Here is a 25023-nt window from a genome sequence, read left to right as displayed (position 1 = left end):
AAAAATTATATTAATAGTAAAATTACATTAATGTAGCCACATTATAGAAATAAGAAACAAGATTAATATTTTTTAGCTCATTTCAAAAAATCACTAACATTTTTTGTTTTAAAAATTGAGACAATTTACATTCTTTCCGTGTGAAGTCCGCTGTGTATTTTATATTTACAGCCCATGTCTATTCAAACTAGCCACATTCTAAATGCTCAGTAGCCAGATAATGGTCAGTGGCTACTGTATGGGACACTGCAGGTCTAGAACTTTAAGGGCAGGCAGTGAACCTCTTTGGACCTATCTCTTATTAGGTATCAGCTGTGATTTCAGGTCATTGTCATTTTAGGTTATTATCCAAATAAAGGTAATCGGTTTGTCTGCTTTTATCACATTCATAGATTCATACAATAATTTAAGAAAAATTTTGTATTAAGCATTGTATGAAGACATTTAATAGGCACTTTCCACCCAACTTAAATCTCTCAAACTTCTGAAGAGAGATCTCTGTTTTAGGGTTGAGGATGCCGGGGTTGAGGTAGATCAAGTTAACTTTGCTCAATGAAATACTGCTAGTAGAAGGTGGAGCTGGTTTCAGAATCAGGATTGATTGTGGATATCCCTTATCCCTGTCATTTTGGGTTATTATCCAAATAAAGGTAATTGGTTTGGCTGCTTTTATCACATTCATAGATTCATAACAATAATTTAAGAACAGTTTTGTATTAAGCATTGTATAAAGACATTTAGTAGGCACTTTCCATTTAATAGGCACTATCCCTGCTTGAAGTTCAAAACTTTATACAAGTTTTTGAAAAAAAACTTCAAGCTCTGTGTATGTGTTAAAGTAGATACTAGACCATAAGGTTAAGGAGAAAACATCTAGTAAAGTAAAAAGTTATTTTATTTGACGAGGTCTGTATCAAAGTAAATTTTTTTTCTTGTTTTAGGTGTGGATTTTAAATAGCTTTTCATAGAAGAAATTTATTTTTGTTTTTCCCATTTCTAAGCATAATAATAATATGAAAATTTAAATTATTCTAATTGCCTCTACTGAGAAACTCATATGGGAAAAAGTCTAAGTTGGATGTCTAAAGATGTCTAATTTGAACAGGAAACATTTTATCTTTGAAATGTACTGGTTCTCAGTGCAAAGTTGAACAGTAATTTCAGAACAAGCCTTTAAGGAAATAAAATATTTAAACAAAATGGATTGGCAGTATAACTTCACAGAAAAGTTTAATACAGTAACTTGCCCTAGTATTACTCAAGTACATAGTAGGCCCTTGATACATGTAGATTAGTTCAACATATGACCTTTTATACTTTAGTGTACTCTAGAATGTTCATATAAACAAGGGGTTCTAGATTACTTTAAAGACGATTTAAAAAAGGCTGCAAAAGTTAAATCAGTATACTAAATATTTAATTGTGTACCTTAAAACATTAAAAAAAAATCACTAAGTTTTCCAGTGATGTTACACAGTATTTTAAATGGTTTAATCAGAAATGGTACAGCATGAGTGTATTTGTGATGTTAGTTTAGACAATACCTAATGATGAGGACCAGTGAAATGTTATATACCACTGTGGAATTGTTAAACCATTGTAGGAAGAAATTTGACAGTATCTTGTTCTTACCCTTTGATCAAGTAACTGTATTGATGTTGATCCTAAAAAAATGATTAGAAATGTGTCTAAATTTATGATAGAAAATGTTAATAATCATTATAATGTCAGTGAAATTAAATAGCATTAATAGAATAGTTTAAAGACGGTACATTCTGAAGGAAAATAATGCATCATTGAAGATCTGTGTATTCATAACATGGGAAAATATTCATGAAAGCGTACATGCACCATTTAAAAAAAACCCTAATTTCTGAACATAATCTGTTCTGCACTTTGGAGGGTAAGATCTTAAGGAAATAAAAATGACGCGCCGGCTCTGGGGTTAGAACTACTTCAAATCCCGGTTTTGCTAGCTGTAGGATTCTGAGCAAGTTCCTTTACGTCTCAGTAATCTAGCTGTGAATTGGGAAAATCAAGAGTACCTCCATCATGAGGTGTGGAGGTTAAATGAAAGTGTTTAGCGCGCCGCCTAAATAAATGTTACTTGTTATTATGTCTTCCCGCATTTCTGAGAGTAGCGGAAAATAGGAAATTAAAATTCAGAAATGGGATGACTTAAGCGAAAGCTCCGCGAGGCAAAAGGGATTTAACCTAACTTGCCAACTTGCCTTGTCCAAACGCTTGGGATTTTGATTAGGCCACGCGAGGCCGTGGTGACCTGAGCTCTACCTTGCCCCTGAGCGCGCAGAATACGCTCTCGCAGGGGTGGCGGCCCGGTGGGTTTGACTCCCGTATTCCAGGGATGTTTTACTCACCCGCCGCCCCCCCCCCCCCCCCCCCCCGCCAATTAAGGACTCAGAGTCGTCCCCCTGTTCTCTCCCTTGGGCGTCGCGTAAAGCTCGACCTGTCCCCATCCGGAGCAGAGCAGGAGGCGTGGAGAGTGGCGGGGGCCGCGACCACGCACTCCATCCCTCCGCCGGCTCGCGTCACAAAGACTACAGTCCCCAGCGGGCCCCGCGAGCTCTGGATGTCCCGCAGGCAGGGCCCGGCGGCTGCGCGGGGCTGTAGTTTCTCCCGTGCTCGGGCACAGCCTTCCTTTTCTCCTCCGCGATACAGGCGGTTACTGGCTGCTGCAGCTTCCCCCTGATTTCCGAAAAAGGCTACTCGCCAGTGGAGTCCGGCCCCTCGTAGGGGACTGCGCGCGTCCCTGGCCAAGAGGGCGGAGCGGGGCGACGCGCTAGGCCTCGCACGGGGTAGTGACCCCCTGCACGTCGTGCTGCAGTCCCCTCAGCCGGCCGCGGGAGGAGAGCGAGGGGGAGGGGGAGGGGGCGGGGGCCGCGCACGCGCGGCGGGGCCTTGGGCGGGGCCTTGGGCGACAGCAGCTTGCGGACAGTCCGCCGGCCCGCGGCTGTGTGGGTAGCTCCCCGGCCGGCGGGGCTGAGACGCGAGAGGTTGATGGGGGTAGCCTCGACCTCAGTCTGTAGCAGAGCTTCAGTCACACCAACGGAGATGGTGTCCTGGGTGAGGACGATGGGGGAGAAGCTGAAGCAGCGGCTGCGGCTGGACGTGGGACGCGAGATCTGCCGCCAGTACCCGCTGTTCTGCTTCCTGCTGCTCTGCCTCAGCGTCGCCTCCCTGCTCCTCAACAGGTAACGCCGCAGCGCGGAGCTGGCGAGCGGCTGCTCTGCGAGGCTGCGGACGGGGGCCCGTGTTACTTCACCGTGTGGAGACCGCCCGGGGCTGCGCCGCTGTGGCGTGTGCGGCCGGTTGCGAGGCCTTGGGAACAGCGGCCTCGGGGAGCTGGGCGGAGCGTCCGGGCCCGGAAGTGCGAGCGGGGGTGGAGTGCGTTCCAGTGCCCCCTTTCCTGAGGCCGGGTCTCCTGAGACACCTGGCCCCGATTCTTACCTACTTTTTACCTGTTCCTTAAACCTGGGGCTCCATCATCGCTGTTTTTCAGAGGAGTGAAATCTGTATGTGCATCCCAATTTGAGACCTTGCAGGGACGGTCCGGTCAGCTGACGAAGGAGGGTTCCAGGTCTTGTAGCGGCCCGGGTTTTAGGCGGACTCCCCTCGTTCTCAACACACGCATGCGCACACACTGCACGCACAGGCACACACAGTCTTACAGCCAAAGGGCGCACACGCACGCTCACGGTCTTACAGCTGAAGTGCACACACCCACACACACGGTCTCAGCCGAAGGGCGCGCACGCACACGCACGCACAGTCTTACAGCCAAAGGACGCACACGCACGCTCAGTCTTAGAGTTGAAATGCACACACGCACACACACGGTCTCAGCCCAGGGGCGCGCGCACACACAGCACGCATAGTCTTACAGCGGAAGCTCACACACACACAGTTTTAGAGCTGAAGCACGCACACATGCACACCCACACTCACAGCTGAAGGGCGCACACGGACACACAATCTTAACAGCCGCAGGGTGCATACGCGCTTACAGCCGAAGAGTGCGTGCACACACACGTACAATCTTACAACTGAAGCACATACATGCTCACAGTCTTAGAGCTGAAGCGCGCGCAAGCACAATCATGCAGTCGAAGCATGCACACGTGTGTGCACACATGCACACGATCTCGCAGCCCAAGCACACACACTTTTACAACTGAAGTACACACACGCACACAGTCTTCAGCTGAAGGACTCACAGTCTTATTTTTTATTACTAAAGATTTTATTAGCGCGCAGGAGCAGGGGGAGGGGCGGAGGAAGAGGGAGAGCAAACTCCCCACTGAGCAGGGAGCCCCATACGGGGCTCCATCCCAGAACTCTGGGATCGTGACCTGAGCTGAAGGCCGACCTTAACTGACTGAGCCACCCAGGTGCCCTCACACACAGTCTTGTTGCCGAAGCTTTTCCCAGAGGGTGGTTGGTTAAAATGGATGATCGTAAAGATTTGTTGGAAGTCAGAAAGCAAAATAGTACCTATCTCAATATCTCTAGAATATTCCAAAAGGAAAGATTGAAAGTTGAAATTGATAAATTCAGTTGACATTTTGAAATGGGAAGGTTCTGTCGCTGAAATAAATTTGATTTCCTTCAATTAGCTATTTCCAGAAATGGTAACGATGAAATAGGTAGCAGAGGAGAACTTTTCCTTAAGATTATTTCCAAATTGCTCTTGGTGGAAAGGAGTCTGAGACACTTGTCAGCAACGGCATCTGCATGATATTTTTTCTGATGTTTTGAACATGAAACCATCTCTACTCTTAATTTTGGGGTAGTTGATCCCTGAGGATAGGAATGGGAAAGCATTCGCCAGGAATTTGGTGATTTAATTTTGCTCTAAGGTAACCATTTCCTGTGACTGTTGGAGTTGAATTTTTTCCCTACCCATTTTGCTTTCTTGTTAGTTGACTCTGGGTTAATGTATTAGGTTTAAGTAGCAATTGATATTTTACTGGAAAATGTGCTTTGATTGTGATAGTAAGATGTTTGATTTTAGGAATATGGAGGAAGGGGAATCCTTAACAGAGTGGAAATGAGTTATTAAATACTTGCTTTCTGTCATCTGAAAGGTATTCTAAGCTAGATGAATAACTTTAGTATGAAAGATAGGTAAACGTTCTGGGATTAGTAAGTTTTGTCCAGGAATTCTTAACCTATCTCCTTTGGTAGATGGGTCAGTTTAGGCGTCCAAGGTAGGACATGCAAGATCAGGTTGAACTAGATTTCTGAGGTCGCCTACTTAATTATAGCATATAGTGTTCTTTGTTGTTAAGAAGTCATAGGATGCCATCTGATCTCTACCCTGTATCATTATTTGTATTATGCAAAGAAAGAAGGATGTAATACATAAATGTTATCTCTGAGTGGTTGGGTTTATGAGTGAAATTGTTTTTGCATACATTTTTTGGTATTTTTTTTGTTACTGTTGAAAGCAGCAAAAGTGACCTTAACCATGATAGAACTGTCCTGATGAAAAGAATGTTTAGGGGCACCTGGGTGGCTTAGTTGTTAGGCGTCTGCCTTTGGCTCAGGTCATGATCCCAGGGTGCTGGGATCGAGTCCCACTTGGGCTCCCTGCTTGGCGGGAAGCCTGCTTCTCCCTCTCCCACTCTCCCTACTTGAGTTTCTGCTCTTGCTATTGCTCTTGCTGTCGCTATCGACAGAGTATATATAGTGTGTTTTTCAGTGTATTGTGTGATTTTCTTTAGAATATGTGTGTACATTCATATGTACATACAAAGACGTATTATGTTTATGTATGCTTTGTCTATCTCTGGAAGATTGTTATATAAGAAAATGTGGTCCCTTCTGGGAGTGGGGAATATGAGGCACATTTATTCAGAAATTTAAGAAAAACATGTATATATATAATAATATTAGGGGTATAATGATGAAATTTGAAATGAGAAGATAGGCTTAATGTATACCATCAATAAGTGATTTCTTGGGGCACCTGGCTGACTCAAGTCAGAAGAACATGCGACTCGTGATCTTGAGGTTGTGAGTTTGAACCCCACGTTGGATGTAGAGATTACTTAAAAAAAAATCTTAAATGATTTTGGAGCGCCTGGGTGGCTCAGTCATTAAGTGTCTGCCTTCAGCTCAGGTCATGATCCCGGGGGACCTGGAATCGAGCCCCGCATCAGGCTCCCTGCTTGGTGGGAAACCTGCTTTTCCGTCTCCCACTCTCCCTGCTTGTGTTCCCTCCCTCGCTGTCTCTCTCTGTCAAATAAATAAATAAAATCTTAAAAAAAAAACTAAATGATTTCTACACAGGCATTTCAACAGTTTTTAGAAATAACTTTAAAAGAAATTTTCAATTTAAAATCCTTACTGGCTAGTATGGAGATTTGGAGCTTTCCTTCTATATGGTTAAACTTAGAATAATAGTCTTTTTCAAAATTATTAAAAAAATTTTTTTTTAATTTTATTTTAAGTAGGCTCTACATCCATTGTGGGGCTTGAACTCATGATCCTGAGGTCAAGAGTCACATGCTCTATCGACTGAGCCAGCCAGGCACCCCTGAGATTAATTTTTTCTCTTATAGTCTTGAAACTTTAAATCATAAAGCTCTTTCAAGGTATTATTTAGTATATAAATTTTTCTTTCAAAATGAATTAAGATCATGAATCTTTTCGGGCGCCTGGGTGGCTCAGTCGTTGGGTGTCTGCCTTCAGCTCGGGTCATGATCCCAGGGTCCTGGGATCGAGCCCCGCATCGGGCTCCCTGCTCGGTGGGGAGCCTGCTTCTCCCTCTCCCACTCCCCTACTTGTGTTCCCTCTCTCGCTGTGTCTCTCTCTGTAAAATAAATAAATAAAATCTTTAAAAAAAAAAGATCATGAATTTTTTTTTAAAGATTTTTTTTATTTATTTGAGAGAGACAGAGATAGCAACAGAGATAGTGAGAGAGAGCAAGAGCAGGGAGAAGAGGGAGAAGTAGGCTCCCCACTGAGTAGGGAGCCTGATGCGGGGCTCGATCCCAGGACTCTGGGATTGTGTCCTGAGCCTAAGGCAGACTCTTAACTGACTGAGCCACCCAGGTGCCCCAAGATTATGAATCTTATCTGTGGAAAGATAAATAGCTATAAGCTTTGGTTATTATAAATGATTTGTGGGATGAATAGAGTAACATGCTTTATATATTTCAAATTATTTGTGAAATCACTGTTACAGTATTGTTAGGGAAAGCAAGGAGCATAGATACATTTACTAATGGTAGTGTTGAATATTTCAGTGTTATAATAAGGAATATTTTAAGTTACATGCTAGTAATAATAATGGTAATAGTAATAATAGCTAACACTTTGTGAGTGTTTTGTTTGGCCCAGGTGTAGTATTAAGAGTTTTCTTTGATTATTGAAGCAATTTATTGTTGTGGTTAAAAGTTTTGAATCTGAACTTCAATGTAAGGATTTTATTCTGCCTCCCCCATTAATCAGTTATGTGGCTTTGGATAAGCGATCTAACTTTTATCTGTCATAGTGCTGTTATCTGTAAAATGGGGGATAATACTAGTACCCATATTATATGATTATTTTGATGATTAAAGGGTTAATACATCGAAAGTGTTTTGAATGGTGCTCAGGACGTAGAACATACTCTTATTAAATGTTAGCAGTTATTTTTGTCTCATTTATTCTAGCACCCCAGTAGACTCCCTTGTCAGTAACCTCAGTTACCATTGATCAGTTTTGCTTGTTTTTGAATTTCATATAAATGGAATTATATGGTCCTCTTGTATCTAGTTTCTTTTTCTTTTCTTTTTTTTTTCTCTCAACTCTTTTGAGATTTGTCCATATTGTTGTGTATGTCAGGACTTCAGTCTCTTTTGTTATTGTGCAGTATTCCACTGGGAATATGACATACTTTGTTTATCCATTCTTCTGTTGAAGGGCATTTGACTTGTTTACAGTTTTTAGCTATTATGAATAATGCTGCTAAGAATATTGTTATATATATTTCTTTTGATAGATTTCTTTCTTTTGGGTAGATGCCCCTGGATAGAAATGCTTAGTCATAGTGTATGTGTTTGTTTAACTTAAGTAGATACTGCCAGATAGTTTTCCAAAGTGGTTGTACTAATTTACACTCCTGCCAAAACATTTGACTGTTAAGTCTGATATTGTCTGTAGGTTTAATTTAGTCATTTTAGTGAGTAGAGGTAGCTCATAGTAGTTTTAATTAGTTGATTGTAACTTAATTGTTAGCTATAGTCATCATGTTGTACATTACATCCCTAGTACTTATTTATCTTCTTGGAAGTTTGTACCTTGACCACCTTCCTGCAATTTCCTCTCCCCTTTGCTCCACCTCTTGTAACGACACATCTGATCTCTTTTTCTGTGAGTTTTTTTCCTTAAGATTTTACATATAAGTGAGATCATGCACTATTTTTATTTTCTCTATTTGACTTATTTCACTTAGCATAATGCCTTTAAGGTCCGTCCATGTTGTCCCAAATGGTAGGATTTCCTCATTTTTTATGGCTGAATAATATTCTTTTGTGTGTGTATATATATACACACACACCACAGCTTCTTTTTCTATTCATTTGTCAATGGACACTTAGGTTGTTTCCATATTTTGGCTGTTGTAAATAATGTTACTGTGAACATGGAGGTGCAGATATCTTTTTGAGTTAGTGTTTTTGTTTCCTTTGGATATTTTCCCAGAACTGGAATTGCTGAATTATATAGTAGTTTTATTTTTAACTTTTTTGAAATCCTCCAAACTGTTTTCCATAGTGGCTGTATCAGTTCACATTCCACCAATAGCACAAAAGGGTTCTCTTTTCTCCACATCCATACCAGCATTTGTTATTTCCTGTCTTTTTTAAAAATATTTTTAATTTTTTTAAAAAAGATTTTATTTATTTATTTGACAGAGAGAGAGAGAGAGAGAGTGCTCACAAACAGGGGGAGCAGCAGGGAGAGGGAGAAGCAGGCTCTCTGCTGAGCAGAGAGCCCGGTGCGGGGCTTGATCCTGGGATCGTGACCTGAGCCAAAGGCATATGCTTAATCAACTGAGCCACACAGGCACCCCAATCTCTTGTCTTTTTGATGGTGGCCATTCTAACAGGTGTGAGGTGATATCTCATTATGGTTTTAATTTGCATCTTCCAAATGACTGTGATGATGTTGAACATCTTTTCATGTACCTGTTGGTATTTCATATAACTTCTTTGGAGAAATGTGTATTTAGGTCCTCTGCACACTTTTTTTTTTCCCTTTTTTAACCAGCAAAATGGATTTATTCAGGAATAGTAGAGCAATGGGCAATTGCTATGGGAAGCCAGAGATAAGCCTGAAAATCAAAGGAGAGGAATGTAATTTAATAGAGAAAAGGAGAAAGATGGGAGGGTCTCTTTTGAATAAAAGTCCATTGGAAGAAAGGGACAATGCAGGGTGGTGGTGGTTTCTCATTGCCTGAGTTGTGGTATATTCTTATTGGCTGGGCTTGTTGCTGTGCAAGAAAAATTTCTTCCCCTTGCTGGAGTACTAAAGTAGGCTTCTTCCTGTTGAAGTGCAAGGTTGTCCCGAGTTGTGTGAATTCTTTATGTATTTTGGATATGAACTCCTTATCACATATATGGTTTGCAAATATTTTTTTTGCATTTCATCCATAGGTTGTCTTTTTACTTCACTGATGATTCTTTATTTTTTAAAGTACCACAACTTGCTTACATACACTTATAACTTAGTATGTGACAAGCTATTCTAAGCACATTTGTGATCTTATTTAATCATCGTAACAACTTTGAGTTAGGTATTATTATTACCTCATTTTATAGAGGACCAAACAAGACTCAGAGCAGGTGATTTGCATTGTGTCATAGCCAGAATTTGAACCCAGACAGACAGACTCTAGGATATCATATATTTTGTTCCCAAACTTCTAAGTTCTGTTTCTTCTCTTTATTTTTCTCTTCCTATAACAGTACCAGATTTTTTTTTTTTTTAACAGTAGTGTTGTGTTTCACAGTGTGGTTTTATATCTGCTAGGACAAATTCTCACTCTTGGCCCTTCTTATCCAAAGTTGGTGTAGCTCTTTTTAAACCTTTATTTTTGGGACACCGGGGTGGCTCAGTAGGTTAAGTATCTGCCTTCAGCTCAGGTCATGATCCCAGCGTCCTGGGATCAATCCCGCGTCAGGCTTCCTGCTCAGTGGGGAGTCTGCTTCTCCCTCTGTGTGCTTGTGTGTGCACTCTCTCTCTCAACTAAGTAAATAAATCTAAAAATAAATAAGTAAATAAACCTTTATTTTCCCTATACATTTTAGAATGAACATATTAAATTTCTCAAAAGATTGAGCTGGAATTTTGATTGTAGTTTCTGGTTGTTTATGTATTGTCACATAGCAAACCATCCCCAAAATTTGTGGTTTAAGTCAACAACAACATCTTATTTGCTCACAGAACTGTAATTTGGGCAGGAGTTGGTAGGTACAGCTAATTTCTATTCACTGTGCATCATCAGCTGGGCACCATGAGGCAGGGGGCTAGAAGAGTAATTGTTGGCTTCTTCATTCATGTATGTGACAGTTGATGCTGGTTGTTGGCTGTGATCTCAGAAGGACTATAGGCCAGAACCTGTACATATGGCCTTTACGTGTGGCTTTTTTCCCCAACATGGTGCTGGCTTACAAAGGTGAGCATCCTGAGAAAGGGAGCCTGCCAGAAGCCATATCCATTTTATGACCTAGTTTTGGAGGTTAGATAACTTCACTTCTGCTACATTCTCTTAGTTGTAGTGTTATTAGGGCTAACCCCTATTCAAGGGGGAGGAAATAACATTCCTGTTTTTGATGTGAAGAGTGTCAAAGAATTTGCAGTCATATTTAATACCACCACAGTATTATTAATTTGTGAATTAATCTGGGTAGAATTTATATCTTTACTATTTTTAAAGGTTTCATCCATGAACATAAACTCTCCATTCATTCAGATCTGTTCTTTTGTCTTTAATCGCTTTTTATTCATTTAAAAAGAGTTTATTATGGAATATTGTAAACATACATAAAATAAAAATGTATAATGAAACCTGTTAAGTATCTGTCACCAAGCTTAAAAAACTATCAGCTCAGGTCAAATATCACCCCCCCTCAATTATTTTGAAGCAAATCCCGCATGACATATTTTATCTATAAACATTAAAAATTCCAGTATGTGTCTCTTAACAGATAAGTCCTTTTTTTCTTCCATAGCCATAATACCACTTCACATCAAAAAAAGGTAATTTCTTAACATCATCAAATATCCATTCAATGGTCAGATTTCCCTGAATTTGCTAGAATTCCCCCCATCATTTTATGACAAAAAAAATTGTAAGCATATATCAGTGTGTGAATTTACAATAAATGACCAGTTATGTACTGCCTAGATTTTACCATTAACATTTTACTATATTTTCACATGCTTTATGATGTTTCTATTCTCTATCCATAATGAATCATTTGTAAACGGCTTTTTACAGTTAATCAAATTAAGATCCAAATATGGTCTTTTAATTTGAAAGTTCCCTCCCCTCCCCATACATCCCACTTTGTTTTAACCTTGCAATTTATTTGTTGAAGAAAGTGGGCCATATGTTCTGTGGAGTTTTTTATTTTATTTTTTTAAGATATTATTTATTTGAGAGAGAGAGAGACATTGAGAGAGGGAACACAAGCAGGCGGAGTGGGAGAGGGAGAAGCAGGCTTCCAGCTGAGCAGGGAGCCCCCATGCGGGGCTGGATCCCAGGACCCTGAGATCATGACCTGAGCTGAAGGCAGACGCTTAACGACTGAGCCACCCAGGCGCCTCTGTGGAGTTTTTATAGTCTGTAGTGTTGTGGGTATGTTCTTTTCCCTCTCTGGTTCCCTGTGAACTCATTGTTAGATCAAGAGGTATCATTGTTTTGATTTTTTTTTTTTCCTTTAGTCTATGGTGGTGTAGATTTAAAGATAATGAACTATTTAAAAACATGCCTTTCTTATGATGTATTATTTTTTATTTTATGATATGCTGCTGGTTTTAGTTAACTAATATTTTACTTAGTATTTCATAAGTAAAATAGACCTAATGATTTTCTTATATTATCTTTATCTGATTTCAGAATTAAAATTATATTAGTCCTTTTAAATTAGCAGCTTTCTCTCTCTCTTTTTTTTTTTTTTCCTGAAGTCATCTATATAGGATAGGGATTATCTATCTCATTACAGTTTGGTAAAACCATTTGGGCCAGGGTCTTTTTTTTTTTTCCCCCAGCCATGTCTCTGATTACTATTTTAATTCCTGTAATGATAATTGGTCTATATAAGTTATCTAGTTCTTCACTTACTAATTTGTAGCATTTTTGTCTTTTTCCAAAAATTTATGTTCTGTAGGTTATCCAGTTTATGATCTAGTTGTTCATAGTTTAATTTTTCATTTCAGTTTTAGCTGTCATTATTTCTTCTTCATTCTGTATTTTGTATATTTGTATTCTCTTTTTCTTTTATTCCTTGATCTGTCTTGCTAAAACCTTGTCTTTTTTATTAGCTTTTGATTATGAAAATTTCCAAGCATGCATAGAAAAAAGAGAGTACAAGGAACTTCCAAGCACCCATCACTCAGCCTCAACAACCATCAATATTTTGCATGTTTGAAAAATATCTAATCTTCCTCCATCTTAAAAATCACTTCTACACAAAGCCATAACCTTAAAAAATTAACAGTAGTTGGTTAATATCATCTAATAACAAGTCCATAATCAAATTTTCCTAATTGTGTAAAAATTTGTAGTGTATCTATACTAATCAGGATCTAAAATAGGTCCGCTCATTGTATGTGGGAGCTACATCTCTTAAGCTTTTGTAAATCTCTTATAATTTAGAGTAAGAGTTTGCGAAAATTTTTCTATAAAGTGTCAGATAGTAAATATTTTAGACTTTTGGGCTGCATCAGGCTCTGTCCCATATTCTTTTTTTTTTTTTTTCTTTTCAAAGAACCCTTAAAAAATGTAAAAACCTCTCTTAGCTTGAGAGCCATACCAAAGCAGGTGGCATTTGGCCCACAAGCCATAGTTTGTTTAGCTGGATCTAGAACATTCCTCCTTACCTGCTTCTCTCCCCTCTCCCCACCATTGACTTGAAGAAACTGGGTCATTTGTTCACACTTTAGCTGTTAGTTTCCTCATGGTGTCTTGATTTTTTTATCCTTACCTGCATATTTTTTGTAGACAGGGTGTTCGATTTATAAATTTGATTAGATTTAAATTTTTGTGTGTATGCAAGAATACTTTGAAGATGCTCTGTTCATCTTATTGTATCACATGAGAGGATAATTCCACATAAGATGGAGTTGCCTTACTTTTTGTGGATTTGGGTACTGACAGCTAATACTTTGCCCAACAAACTTCTTTTGTTTTACCATTTATTTATTCCCTGAGTTACTTCATTATAGGTTGCAACATGATGATTTTCTCATTTTTTCATTCCTTGTATATTTTAAAATTTGAATTCTTTCTCTCTCTTTTTTTTTCTTCTAGAATTGCTTTACTTCGCCTGTTAGGTCTATTTAGCTACAGTAAAGTACAGCTCAAATTGGAAAAGAAGGATAAATCCAATTAGAGCTTTGCTTATTTTATTAATTTTTCAAAAACCAAGCTTATATTTGTTATTGTTGTTTGCTTTATTGATTTCTATTCTTTATTGTTTCCTTCCTTTTTATGTGTTTGGATCCTGTTTTTTCCTCCAACTTTCTGAATGCTTAGCTTCCTGGTTTTAGTATTTGTCTCTGATTGATGCAGGGTTTCTCATCCTCAGCACTATTGATAATTTGGGTTAGATAATTTTTTGTTGTGAGGTGCTGGCCTGTGCATTGTAGGATATTTAGCAGCAGCAGTCTTGGTCTCAAGCCACTTGATGTCAATAGTGCACTTTCCCTTTCCCCCCTCCACAGTGACAATCAAAAATGTCTGCATATACTGCCAAATACCACCTGTGGGGCAAAACACCCTTGGTTGAGAACCACTGGATTAATGCATTTAAGGATATAGATTTTCTTCTTAAATAATACCTTAGTTATTGCTTGCCTTAGTTAAAGCCCACATGTATTGCATGTAGTATTTATTGGCATTCAGTCTAAGGTCTGTTATTTGATCTATAGGTCTATAATTCCTAATGTGTAATTCTGAAACCAAAAGCTCTGAAGAAGTAACTTTTCCGCTAAGTTTGTACCGATTATATTTGATGACAAAACCTGACCTGAATAGACATAAGACTATTTATAGTCTTTCTTTTTTAGGATTTTATTTATTTATTTGACAGAGAGAAAGAGAGAGCACAAGCAGGGGGAGTGGCAGGCAGAGGGAGAGGGAGAAGCAGGTTTCCCCGCTGAGCAGGGAGCCTGATGTGGGGCTCAATTCCAGGACGCTGAGATCATGACCTGAGCTGAAGGCAGATGTTTAACTGAGCCACCCAGGTGCCCCTGTTTATAGTCTTTATTTCTGATTTGTTTATTTCTTATTGCTTTTATGTTTTGCTGCAGAAATGTTAATATCTAATTATGGAGTGCTGCATTAGATCTCATTGGGAGTGTTAAATTATGTATGAAATATGTGCTATATAACTGTTCATAAATCCTAAAAATTCTGAATTCTGAGTCATGTCTGTCTGGGTCAAAATGAATTTTGGTAAGCAGCTGTGAATAGGAATTTGATAATTTCCTCTCTGAAATACCTCTGTAATTTGAGTTAGTTTCTAAGTATAAAGTTTTTTTTAAAAGCTTGATGTCAAGTATGCTATTTTGGTTGGAGTGAAGTTTTGTATACAGGAATGAGAAGAGAGGTGCCTGGCTGGCTTAGTTATTAGAGCATGCGAGTTGTGAGTTCAAGCCCCATGCTTGGTGTAGAGATTATTTAAAAAAAAAAAAAGGAATGGGAAGAAATAAGGGTAGAAAAGTGAACCGGACAGATCAAAAGGGACCGTAAAGGTTTAAGGGGTTTTTATTTTGTTCTGCACGCAACAATAAGACCAGGCAATTCATCTGGTTTGGTGCCTCAGCCTTTGCCTCACAGCTTTTATATTTACTTGGTCACTGTCTGTAATAGGTAAGCACCTCTAATCCATCTTCACCTCTTCTTACTACTTGGTGCTGTATATTTCCCAATTCTGAACTCCCAGGTCTTCTGTAATCCTTTCTATTCCATACTGCACTTGGTAAATTGTCATCAGTCAGAGAACTGGGATGGATGTGGAACTCAATTGTGTGCTTTCTTTCTCTTAAAGATTATAGTCCTGTATTGCCTATTGTCCGGTGCCTGGAGATAGTTACTGCATTTGTTTTTTTGTTTGTTTGTTTTCAATCAGAGAGAGAGAGAGTGTGTGTGAGAGCACAAGCAGGGCAGGGTTCCGGCTGAGCAGGGAGCCCAATGTGGGGCCCAATCCCAGGACGCTGGGATCATGACCTGAGCTGAAGGCAGCCACTTAACTGGCTGAGCCATCCTGTTTTATAGTTGTTTATGGTGGGAGGGCAAGTCTGGTACCAGTCGTTCTGTCAAGGAAGCAGAAGTCCTTTACTCCTTTGAAACATATGCCATTTGTCTGTTTTCTCATTGATATCAATCTCCAGGTCATTTGTGCTCATCTATAGATGATTTTGTTTTGTGGCTTACAGACTTTCTCTCCATTTTAATTCCTGTCATCATTCTAGGTGACTTCAGTGCTTGTGTGAATAACCCACCAAATAAATATTCTATTGTGAGGTGATTCCTCTTTAGCTTCCCACTTGGATCGACATATGGTAGCTCTTGTTATCACTAGAAAGAGCTCTACCTCTGAAATCTTAAAAAGCAAGTATCCCACTTGCTGACCGGCTGCTTCTCTCATTCAGTCAGTCACACTGTACCTGCTCCTTGACTTCTCAGCCTCCTGACTCCTTTTCTTTCTATTTCTTCTCTTCTGTTTTTACTTTCCTATGCAGTTTAAAGTTGGTCTAGCTTAGAATCCATGGTCCATCACTTCAACTACTCTATTGCCAGTATCCTTAACTCCCTTCTATTGCACTCACCTGACAAAATTCAAATCTTGGATCAGTGATGCTGCTTGCTTTTTTAGTGTTTATATCCTGGTTACTAAATGATGCTAGAGAAAATCCCAAACCTGTAAATCTAACTCCCCAGCAGTTCCTCAGAATACTCTTTTCTTTACTTCTGCCCAGCAGCTCTTTCAAAACTTCCCCAGTCTGCTAGAACTTCTGATATTGCCACGTTTGCCTTTCTCAGCATTTCCCGTTTCACTTAAAGGACATCATACTGCTTTTAATCCTCACTACTGAATCTACAGGTTAAGTGCATTCTCATCCATTTATGGTTACTCTCTGGTATTTGGGAAGAGTTATCTCTCCCTCTCATAACTATTTCTTCTGTTTAGGCTCTGAATCCCAACTACTGCTATCTTCTCTAGGACATTATTAACTCAATTAGCTCTTCTCCTATGTCTCTTTCTCTTATCTCCTTCTATCCTGTCAACCTTTGAATATGATTAGGTTTTACTAAACATTTTCAGTCATTATCTCTCTCCAGGCACAACCTTAGCCTGCTGTTCCTTTAAAAAGAGAATTATCCACATTTACCAATTCACTTCTTTTAGTGGGGGAGGGGCAGAGAGAGGGAAAAAGAGAATCTCAAGCAGACTCTCTGCTGAGTGCGAAGCCTGACACTCGATTTCATGACCCTGAGATCATGACCTGAGCCAAAACCGAGTCCGATGCTTAACTGACTGAGCCACCTAGGCATCCCCCAATTTCACTTTTTTATTTTCATTTCACTCTTTAATACACTGCATTCCTTTGGCATTCTACTAACTGCTTTTGCCGGTTCATTAGTGCCTTTTTTTGTTGCTAAAACTTCTCATTCTCTCACTTACATTTTAAAATATTTGATCATGTTAACTACTTCATCCCTGTTGAAATTTTTTTTTTTTACCTTGACAACCTTTATGACTTGATTCTTTTTTTTTTTAAAATATTTTATTTATTTGGGGCACGTGGGTGGCTCAGTTGTTAAACATCTGCCTTTGGCTCAGGTCATGGTCCTGGGATCAAGCCCTGCGTCTGGCTCCCTGCTCAGCGGGAAGCCTGCTTCTCCCTCTCCCACTCCCCCGCTTGTGTTCCCTCTCTTGCTGTGTCTCTCTCTCTGTCAAATAAATAAAATCTTTTTCAAAGAAATAAATAAAATCTTAAAAAAATATTTTATTTATTTATTTGAGATACGGAGAGAGAAAGACAGGGCATGACTGGGGGGGGGGTGGAGAGACAGAGGGAGAGGGAGAAGCAGGCTCTTCATTGAGCAGGGAGTCTGATGCGGGGCTCCATCCCAGGACCCTGGGATCATGACCTGAGCTAAAGGCACATGTTTAACAGACCAAGCCACCCAGGCGCCCCTATGACTTGATTCTTTTTTTTTTTCTCACAGCTCTTCTAATTAATAGATTCCTTTATAAATTTCTCTTGCTCTGCTTATTTCTTAAATGCCTCTTCTTTTTGCATTCTGCAGCTCCTCCCTGGTCATTTCATTTATTCCCGTGACTTCAGTGATCTTTGTGTGATAATCCCCAAACTTTTTTCCTTAGCTCATATTCTCTGCAGAGATTTAAACTACCCAGTATTTAATTGCTCATGAAACATTTCTGTTTGCCATTTTTTTAAGATTTATTTATTTTAGAGAGAGAGGGAGAGCGAGCGAGCGTGAGAAGGGGTAGAGCGGGAGGGAGAGAGAGAGAATCTTCAGCAGACACTGAGTGAAGAGCCTGACTCCAGGCTCTCTCCCGCCCAGGACCCTGAGATCATGATCTGAGCTAAAAGAGGCAGATTCTCAACCAACTGAGCTACCCAGACTCCCCAATTGCGTGCCATGTTTTAAGATACTTGAAATTTATAGTGTGTCCAAAGAGAACTGATTTCTTACCTATCCCTTCTGCTCACATTAATCAACAACTTAGTCCTCTTAATTCTTCCTCCTAAATGTTTCAAGACAATCAGCTTTTTACCTCTAAGTCTCTTCCCTTGTATAGGCTATCCTTTGACTCTGGTAGATTATTTCAGCTTTCTAATTAGTCTGCATGTTTCTAGTTTAGGCTCTTCTCCATATTGCAGCCAGAGTGGTCTTTTGATTATAAAGTCTAGCAATATTACTGTCCTTAAAACTTCTAAAATTCCTGGGAGCCTGGGTGGCTCAGTTGTTAAGCATCTGCCTTTGGCTCAGGTCATGATCCCAGGGTCCTGGGGTTGAGCCCCACACTGGGCTCCCTGCTCAGCAGGAAGCCTGCTTCTCCCTCTCCCACACCCCCTGCTTGTGTTCCCTCTCTCTCTGTCAAATAAATAAATAAAATCTTAAAAAAAAAACCTTCTAAAATTCCTAAAATCTTTTTTTTTAAGATTTTATTTATTTATTCATGAGAGAGAAATGCAGAGGCAGAGGGAGAAGCAGGCTCCCCGCGGAGCAGGGAGCCTGATGCAGGACTCGATCCCAGGACCCTGGGATCATGACCTGAGCCGAAGGCAGACACTTAACCAACTGAGCCACCCAGGCATCCCTAAAATTCCTAAAATCTTAAAAAAAAAAAAAAATTCTTCATTGCCTCCAGGGTATTACTTAAGACTCTTAGTGGTAGATGACAGAAACTAAACCCACACTAGGTTTGGCAAAGAGTGGAATCATTGGAAGGTTACTTAAGTGTAGAAGGAACTGGAGTGTAGGTAGGCCTCAGAGGCACATAGAACCTAGATTTAAAATACAACTGATACTTTCTTCATTTCCTTTTTCTTTCTGTGGACTGGCTTCATTCTCTTCTCATTACGTAGTGATTTGTGGATGGAAGAACTAGCACTAAAGTTTGTGCTTTATATAGTTACCAGTTAATAAACACAATGTGGTAATTGGAATTTGAACTGTGTTGTTGGGGGACTGGTGTTTCACAAAATCGTGGTAATGGAAATTTGTGCATATCAGGACTGTGCAATATGAGGACTGCCTGTATTGAGACCTGTTAACATGAATTATTTTATGACACCATATTATCTGGCTTCTGCCTGTTTTTTTTTAAGATTCATCTTAAAGCCACTTCTTCCTTGGAGCTATGCTCAGATCTTAGTTCATGTAGTTTTCCCAAGTTTGAATTCCCTTGCCTCTTCCCTAGTCCCTCATTAGTCTACCCCATTCTCTTCTGTTGGGTTTCTCCTACTTACTCTTTAAAGTTTTTCTACAGAGCTGCTTTCTTTGAAAAAAGCTTTTCTGTCCTTTAAATTTGGATTGTATATTCTGCCTGAGGTGTTCCGATATCATGTATGCTGACTCTGTCATAATGTAGACACATGATCACACTGTATTGTACTCATTTCTTACCTACCAGACCATGTTTTCCATGCATATAGAGAACATGGCAGTGCTGTTCCTGACTGTATCCCCCAGAGCCTAGTATTGGGTGGCACAAAATAATAGGTACCCAGTAAAGTTTTTTTTTGATTTAATGAAAGATAATCAGAATTTTGATGGGGTATGAATACTACAATATCATTGGAAGGTATTTTGGAAGAATATAGTATAGCTAGTCAAACATAACAACCTAGGTACCAAATTGTAAAATATTGAGAATTTATACCTCCTTACACTTTAAATGAAATATACATTTGATAGCATGCTTTCTGTGATCCTTATCGTTAAATAAATACATCACAGACATCATGATTGGAGATCTGTCTTCAGTCTGATATGGTAGATGCTTAATAAATACTTGTCAAATCAATGAAGGGACAACTTTAGTTTTATACTTTTTTTTGGTTGTAATAATTATTTTCATTTATTTCTAAGGTATCTTCATGTTTTAATGATCTTCTGGTCATTTGTTGCTGGAGTTTTTACATTCTATTGCTCATTGGGACCGGATTCTCTCTTACCAAATATATTCTTCACAATAAAATACAAACCCAAGGTAAAATTTATGTGTTCTTATTTTGTAAAGAGTCAGTATATATTACCTATGCTGTTTGATATTACTGAAAGCATATTAATGCAGTGATTTAAAAAAAACCCATCTGCTATCATTTAATAATGAAAGACATTAGAACATTATTTGAAGTGAAATTTAAATACGTGTATATTTTTAAGGTATACAGCTCTACAAGGAGCTATAAAAAGAAAATACAAACTTCTCAAAAAGTTGGGATCCATAATTTTAAATTTAACTGCATATTAACTATGAATACAATAAATTAAAACAGACGTTCCCAAAGTTGGGTATTTTTTCTCTCTTATTTGGCAGTTTAGCCAGTAGTAGTTATTACAAAGCATGGTTTCAGTGTTACTGCAGACAAATAATAATTTAAAAAATATTCTCTGAATTTATACATTGATTAATAAACTTTTGAAAAGTTGATTATCTTCGGTACAGATGATGTGTAAACTAAGACAAATCTCTCCCCTTCCCCATTTCCCTTTTTTAGCAGTTAGGACTTCAAGAATTATTTCCTCAAGGTCGTAGCTGTGCTGTTTGTGGTAAAGTGAAATGTAAACGACATAGGTAAGTTAAACATTTTTTATTTGTTGATCCTTCCAATTACATTTTGGATTTCAGGCAGTTTAATTGTATGATCTTCTATTTAGGCCTTCCTTACTACTTGAAAACTACCAGCCGTGGCTAGATCTGAAAATTTCTTCCAAGGTTGATGCATCTCTCTCAGAGGTAATTGATTTAATTAACATTGCCAAATATACTCAAGTGGAAAATATTAAATACCAATGGAAATTTAATTGTGGAACATCTTAATATATGCCATCTAATCAGTTCTTAACTAAGTAGTTGATTATTATGAAATATGTGACTCAAATGGTAAGATAGAAATGTTTTTGGATCCCATGTCTAATTTAAATGAACATTTAAGCCAAAGACAGCACTGTTTTACCTAGATATTGCTTAGTTCTTATAACAAATAGTCATCTTTATGGTAGTGTAATACCATTTTGTAGTTCCAAAAGGAGCCCTGAGCTAGAAGGAGCAAGTATGTCCTGCTGAATTATCCCAGTTTTGACACTTGCTGAAGGGTAGAGCAGAGAATGGGATACTTTTCACTGTTTCCCTGTAAGGTAGGAATAGAAAGCATGCTCCCTTATCTTTGTTACAGTCACATTTTATATGTACTTTTTTGGTAACATTATATTAATTTTAGTTATTTCTCTTAGAGACTTGTTTTCCCCATTGATCTGAGAAAGGAGTCAAGTCCTTGAAGGCAGTAAATGGGGTCTAATTTGTTCCCAGCACCAAGTATGGTGCCAGATACGTTGTTGGTAGTTGGTAGACATATACTGAATTAAATTGAATACTAATTAATTGAAGAATAGCATTAGGCATCTGAATCTTGCCTCATTATCTTTTTTTTCCCAATTTGTATCCTTTGGCTAAAAGTATGCTGCATAAATGTCAAACTCTTGGCACTTTTTTTTTTTCATTTCTTCTTCTTCATTTTCATCTTCAAGATTCCTCGATTTAAGACTATGCTATCCAGTATGGTAGCCACTATCTGCATGTGGCTGTTCATAAACATTTGGAAATGTGTCAGTCCAAATTGAGATGTGATTTTGAGGATTTAGTAAGATAAAAGGAATGTAAAATATCTTATTATATATTTTATTGATTACATGTTGAAATGATAATATTTTGGATATATTGGGTTAAAGAAAATATATCATAAAATTAATTTCACCTGTTTCCTTTTTACTTTTTAAAAATGTAGCTACTAGAAAATGTAAGATTAGGTGTGTGGCTCACATTACATTTCTATTAGATAGTGCTGATTTGAGGTCTGCTGAAGATAAGACCTCTAGCAAGAGTACTATTTGTGGGTCTTTGACACTTAATCCATTTCTTAAAAAAAAAAAAAAAGAAAGAAAGAACTTACATGAAGCTCTTGGCCTACTGCCTGGCTCATATTGGTTTTCAGTAAATATTAGCTCCAACATTTAAAAACATTTTTTGAGATCTTACTACAGTCAGGAACTGGACTAGGCCCCAGGAATAAAAGAAGAAATAAGATATGGTTCCTTTCTTCTAGGAACTTGAGTCTAGGAGGGGAGGTAGACATATAAATAGGTAAATACAATATGGTGTGAATACAGGCAATAATGGAAGAAATGTACAATGTATATTATTAGTAAAAGGAAGAAATGCATGACTGTTGAGAGGGGCAATCAAAGTATGACTACAAGCTTGCCAGACTGATAGTGTGAGAGAGGATATTTCAGGGTTTGGGAAGAGCTTTTGAAAGGAAAGGGAGGCTTTGAATAAGGTGTTCAGTAAGCTGGAAGCAAAATGTGAGGAAGGATGTGGACATTGAAGAGACTGTATTCTAGTAGCTAATATTTATTGGTTACTTGCTGTATTAAGCAGTGTACATTATTTTCTGGAATCATACAACCTATAAAAGTAGGTGCTATTATTGATTTTACCAAAACTGGGCTTTAGAGGGTTTTAATTTTCTTAAGTTCATCGCTGGCTGGTAGCAGAACTTACTCTAAAACTTGGGTCTGGCTTAGTTCTTAACCAGTTTTTATATGGCTCTTTAGAAATCTGATCATCAAAAGACTTAAAGGGCCTTGCTGAAGGAGTTTAATTGATCATAGAAGTCACTGATTTGATTTTTGAAGTGTGTAACTGGAGTTCTCAGATGTGACTCCAGGATACAATGGGAAGTGAAAAGGAAGTAAATGGTCACAGCTGCTAACAGGCAGCTTTCTTCCACCCCTTCAAAACCAGTGTAGCTCCACTTTTCTTACTTTGATATATTGTGGTTTGATAAATTGAGGATTTTATGCAGGGGAGTGATGTGTTCGAATATATGTTTTAGATTAATTTGGCAGCTCTGTGGAGGATGGACGGGAGCTAGTTTGGAAGGAGGGATTCTAGTTTAGATGTTCTTGCTACAATATAGGGGTGAGAAGATAAGGACTGAGCAGTGGAGCTATAGAAAAGAGCTACTTAGGATGTAAAATTAGTAATATTTGGTGATTGGATGTGGGGATTAAAGTAAGATCAAATATTATTTAATGGCAAATTTTCTAGTCTCCTTTCTGTGTCATATCCCTGTTTCTATGTATCTTACTTTCCCAGCTTATATCACTAGTGCTTGGTTTTTCTAATAAAAAACCAGATCTTGCCTTAATATTTAGAGAATCTACAACCTTCCTTGCTGCTGCCAGAGAAGGAATATAGGCATATAGTCAGATTAGATATCTTTGTTCATTCTCTCCCTACTGCTTTTGAAAGTTATTGCCCACTGTTGCGAGTCTTTTTAAAAATTAACATAATGCTGCACCCAGAGTTAAGAAATGGAAAGTTTAACACCCAGCGTTTCTTTTGTTTTGTTACTTTTTCACTTATAATTTATATACCGATTTTTAATTTACAGCTAAAATTTTCACAAAGTGAACATATCTGTATAACCAGCACCCAGATCAGGAAACAAAGCATTATTAGCACCCCAGAAGTCCCCCCTCATTACTCCCTTTTAGTCACTATTCTCCCTTCAAAAGCAATCACTGATAGCTAATTTTGACCCCTTATGTAAGTCTGACCTACTTGTTTCTTCGTTTTATTCTGGGAATACTGATTTGTAGAGAGAGTTAGGAATTCAAAGACTAATCTATTATTTTCCTTCTTTCCGTAGAACTTTTAGTTCAGTGAAACTTCAGAGTCAGGAACAATTTAAGTTTGTTTTTTTTAATTGTGGGAATGTTTATAAATGTGTGTATGTCATTCTAACAGTATTGTTTCTTTTTATGGAGTTTTATGGTTTTCAAAGTGTTTTCTCATATGTTCCTTTTGATCATCACAACAAACATGTAAGGTTGACAATGTATGTCATGTGAAGATATATTAGATGTCAATATTTGGGATAATAAAATTGGTTCTTGGTAATATATATTACTTGGTAGTATGGCTTATTTTCCTAGAATTAGTTAATTAATTTGATTTTTCTTTAAAAACTAATTTTTATGCAGGTTCTTGAATTAGTGTTGGAAAACTTTGTTTATCCGTGGTACAGGTATGTTCTCTCTATAAGACCTTTTTTCTTTAGTGAATACAATTAAGTGTGCTAATGAAGTGTTACCAACAGTGGCCAGGATTTCTCAGCTTTGACACTATTGACGTTTTAGGCCAAGTAATTTTTTGTTGTGGGGGGCTGTCCTGTGCATTATGGGATATTTAGCAGAACCCCTGGCCTTTTCACATGAGATACTAGTAGCACCCCCTCATTCTTCTAGGGACCTCAAGATTTCAGGAAAATGAAAAGTAGCTCCTCAGAAGAAGGTTGTCAAAATTTCTGTTTAAAAATGTTTGAGTTTCAGCTTATTTTCTTTCTCAAATAGAACACATATTTTTTTTACCTTTTAGAATTAGTTTATATTATTAACTATAAATATATTAAACTAACTTAAAATTTTGTATTAATTTAATTGTTACTCCTCCGAAATTATTTTTTATTTCTTAGAAATTTCTTTGATAATGCTTAGAAAATGATTGGAGTATTGTAAAAATACGACTTTGTACATGTGGTTGTCTACAGGGAAGTATATACTACAATTTAGTTAATAATGATTTTGTCTTGGTACTAGAATTATGGGAGATGTCTATTTTTTCTTTGTACATTTTTATTTTTTATTCTGTAATGTAATGCATTATTTGTTAAAAAAGCAAAGAAAAATAGCATAAATAAATGAAAAAAAAGAGGAAGTTCTAAACTTTCCTTGGTTTCTAGAAGGAGTAGCTGTGTATTTCTCTGAGCTTTTAAATGCTTGCTTTTCTCCTTAATTGAAGGGATGTAACAGATGATGAGTCCTTTGTTGATGAACTGAGAATTACATTACGGTTTTTTGCATCTGTCTTAATTCGAAGGATTCACAAGGTATATATTTATAATGAGAAATTTGGGAATTTGGGGTTTTATTATTACTGAAGAGATTTTTAAAAATCTTAG

General features: G+C 38.1%; 1 protein-coding gene and 1 long non-coding RNA gene across 6 annotated transcripts in view; one reads left to right on the top strand and one right to left on the bottom strand.

The window, feature by feature from the left end:
* Positions 1-1204: 1204 nt before the first annotated feature.
* On the bottom strand, positions 1205-4000 carry LOC141372960 (uncharacterized). The gene is made up of 2 exons (XR_012378491.1): positions 3469-4000; positions 1205-3255 (listed from the first exon to the last, which is right to left on the bottom strand). It is a non-coding gene; the product is annotated as an uncharacterized lncRNA (long non-coding RNA).
* SNX14 (sorting nexin 14) overlaps positions 2862-25023 on the top strand; it is an 86288-nt gene continuing 64126 nt past the window's right edge. Inside the window, exons 1-6 of one of the 5 annotated variants that reach the window (XM_025862167.2) lie at positions 2862-3212; positions 19865-19985; positions 20497-20573; positions 20657-20735; positions 24047-24090; positions 24864-24951. In XM_025862167.2, coding sequence (XP_025717952.1) covers positions 3019-3212; positions 19865-19985; positions 20497-20573; positions 20657-20735; positions 24047-24090; positions 24864-24951 — 603 coding nt within the window. In that variant the 5' untranslated portion in view covers positions 2862-3018. The remainder of the gene's footprint in view (positions 3213-19864; positions 19986-20496; positions 20574-20656; positions 20736-24046; positions 24091-24863; positions 24952-25023) is intronic. The other 4 variants (XM_025862160.2, XM_025862186.2, XM_025862175.2 and 1 more) reach the window with 4 other exon arrangements.

The sequence above is a fragment of the Callorhinus ursinus genome, unplaced genomic scaffold, assembly GCF_003265705.2.
Source record: "Callorhinus ursinus isolate GAN/ISIS: 27379988/994484 unplaced genomic scaffold, GSC_fseal_2.0 scaffold6, whole genome shotgun sequence".
In the NCBI taxonomy this organism is placed as follows: domain Eukaryota; kingdom Metazoa; phylum Chordata; class Mammalia; order Carnivora; family Otariidae; genus Callorhinus; species Callorhinus ursinus.
The sequence above is the reverse complement of the archived record's forward strand: the minus strand, read 5'-3'. Positions and strand labels throughout refer to the sequence as shown.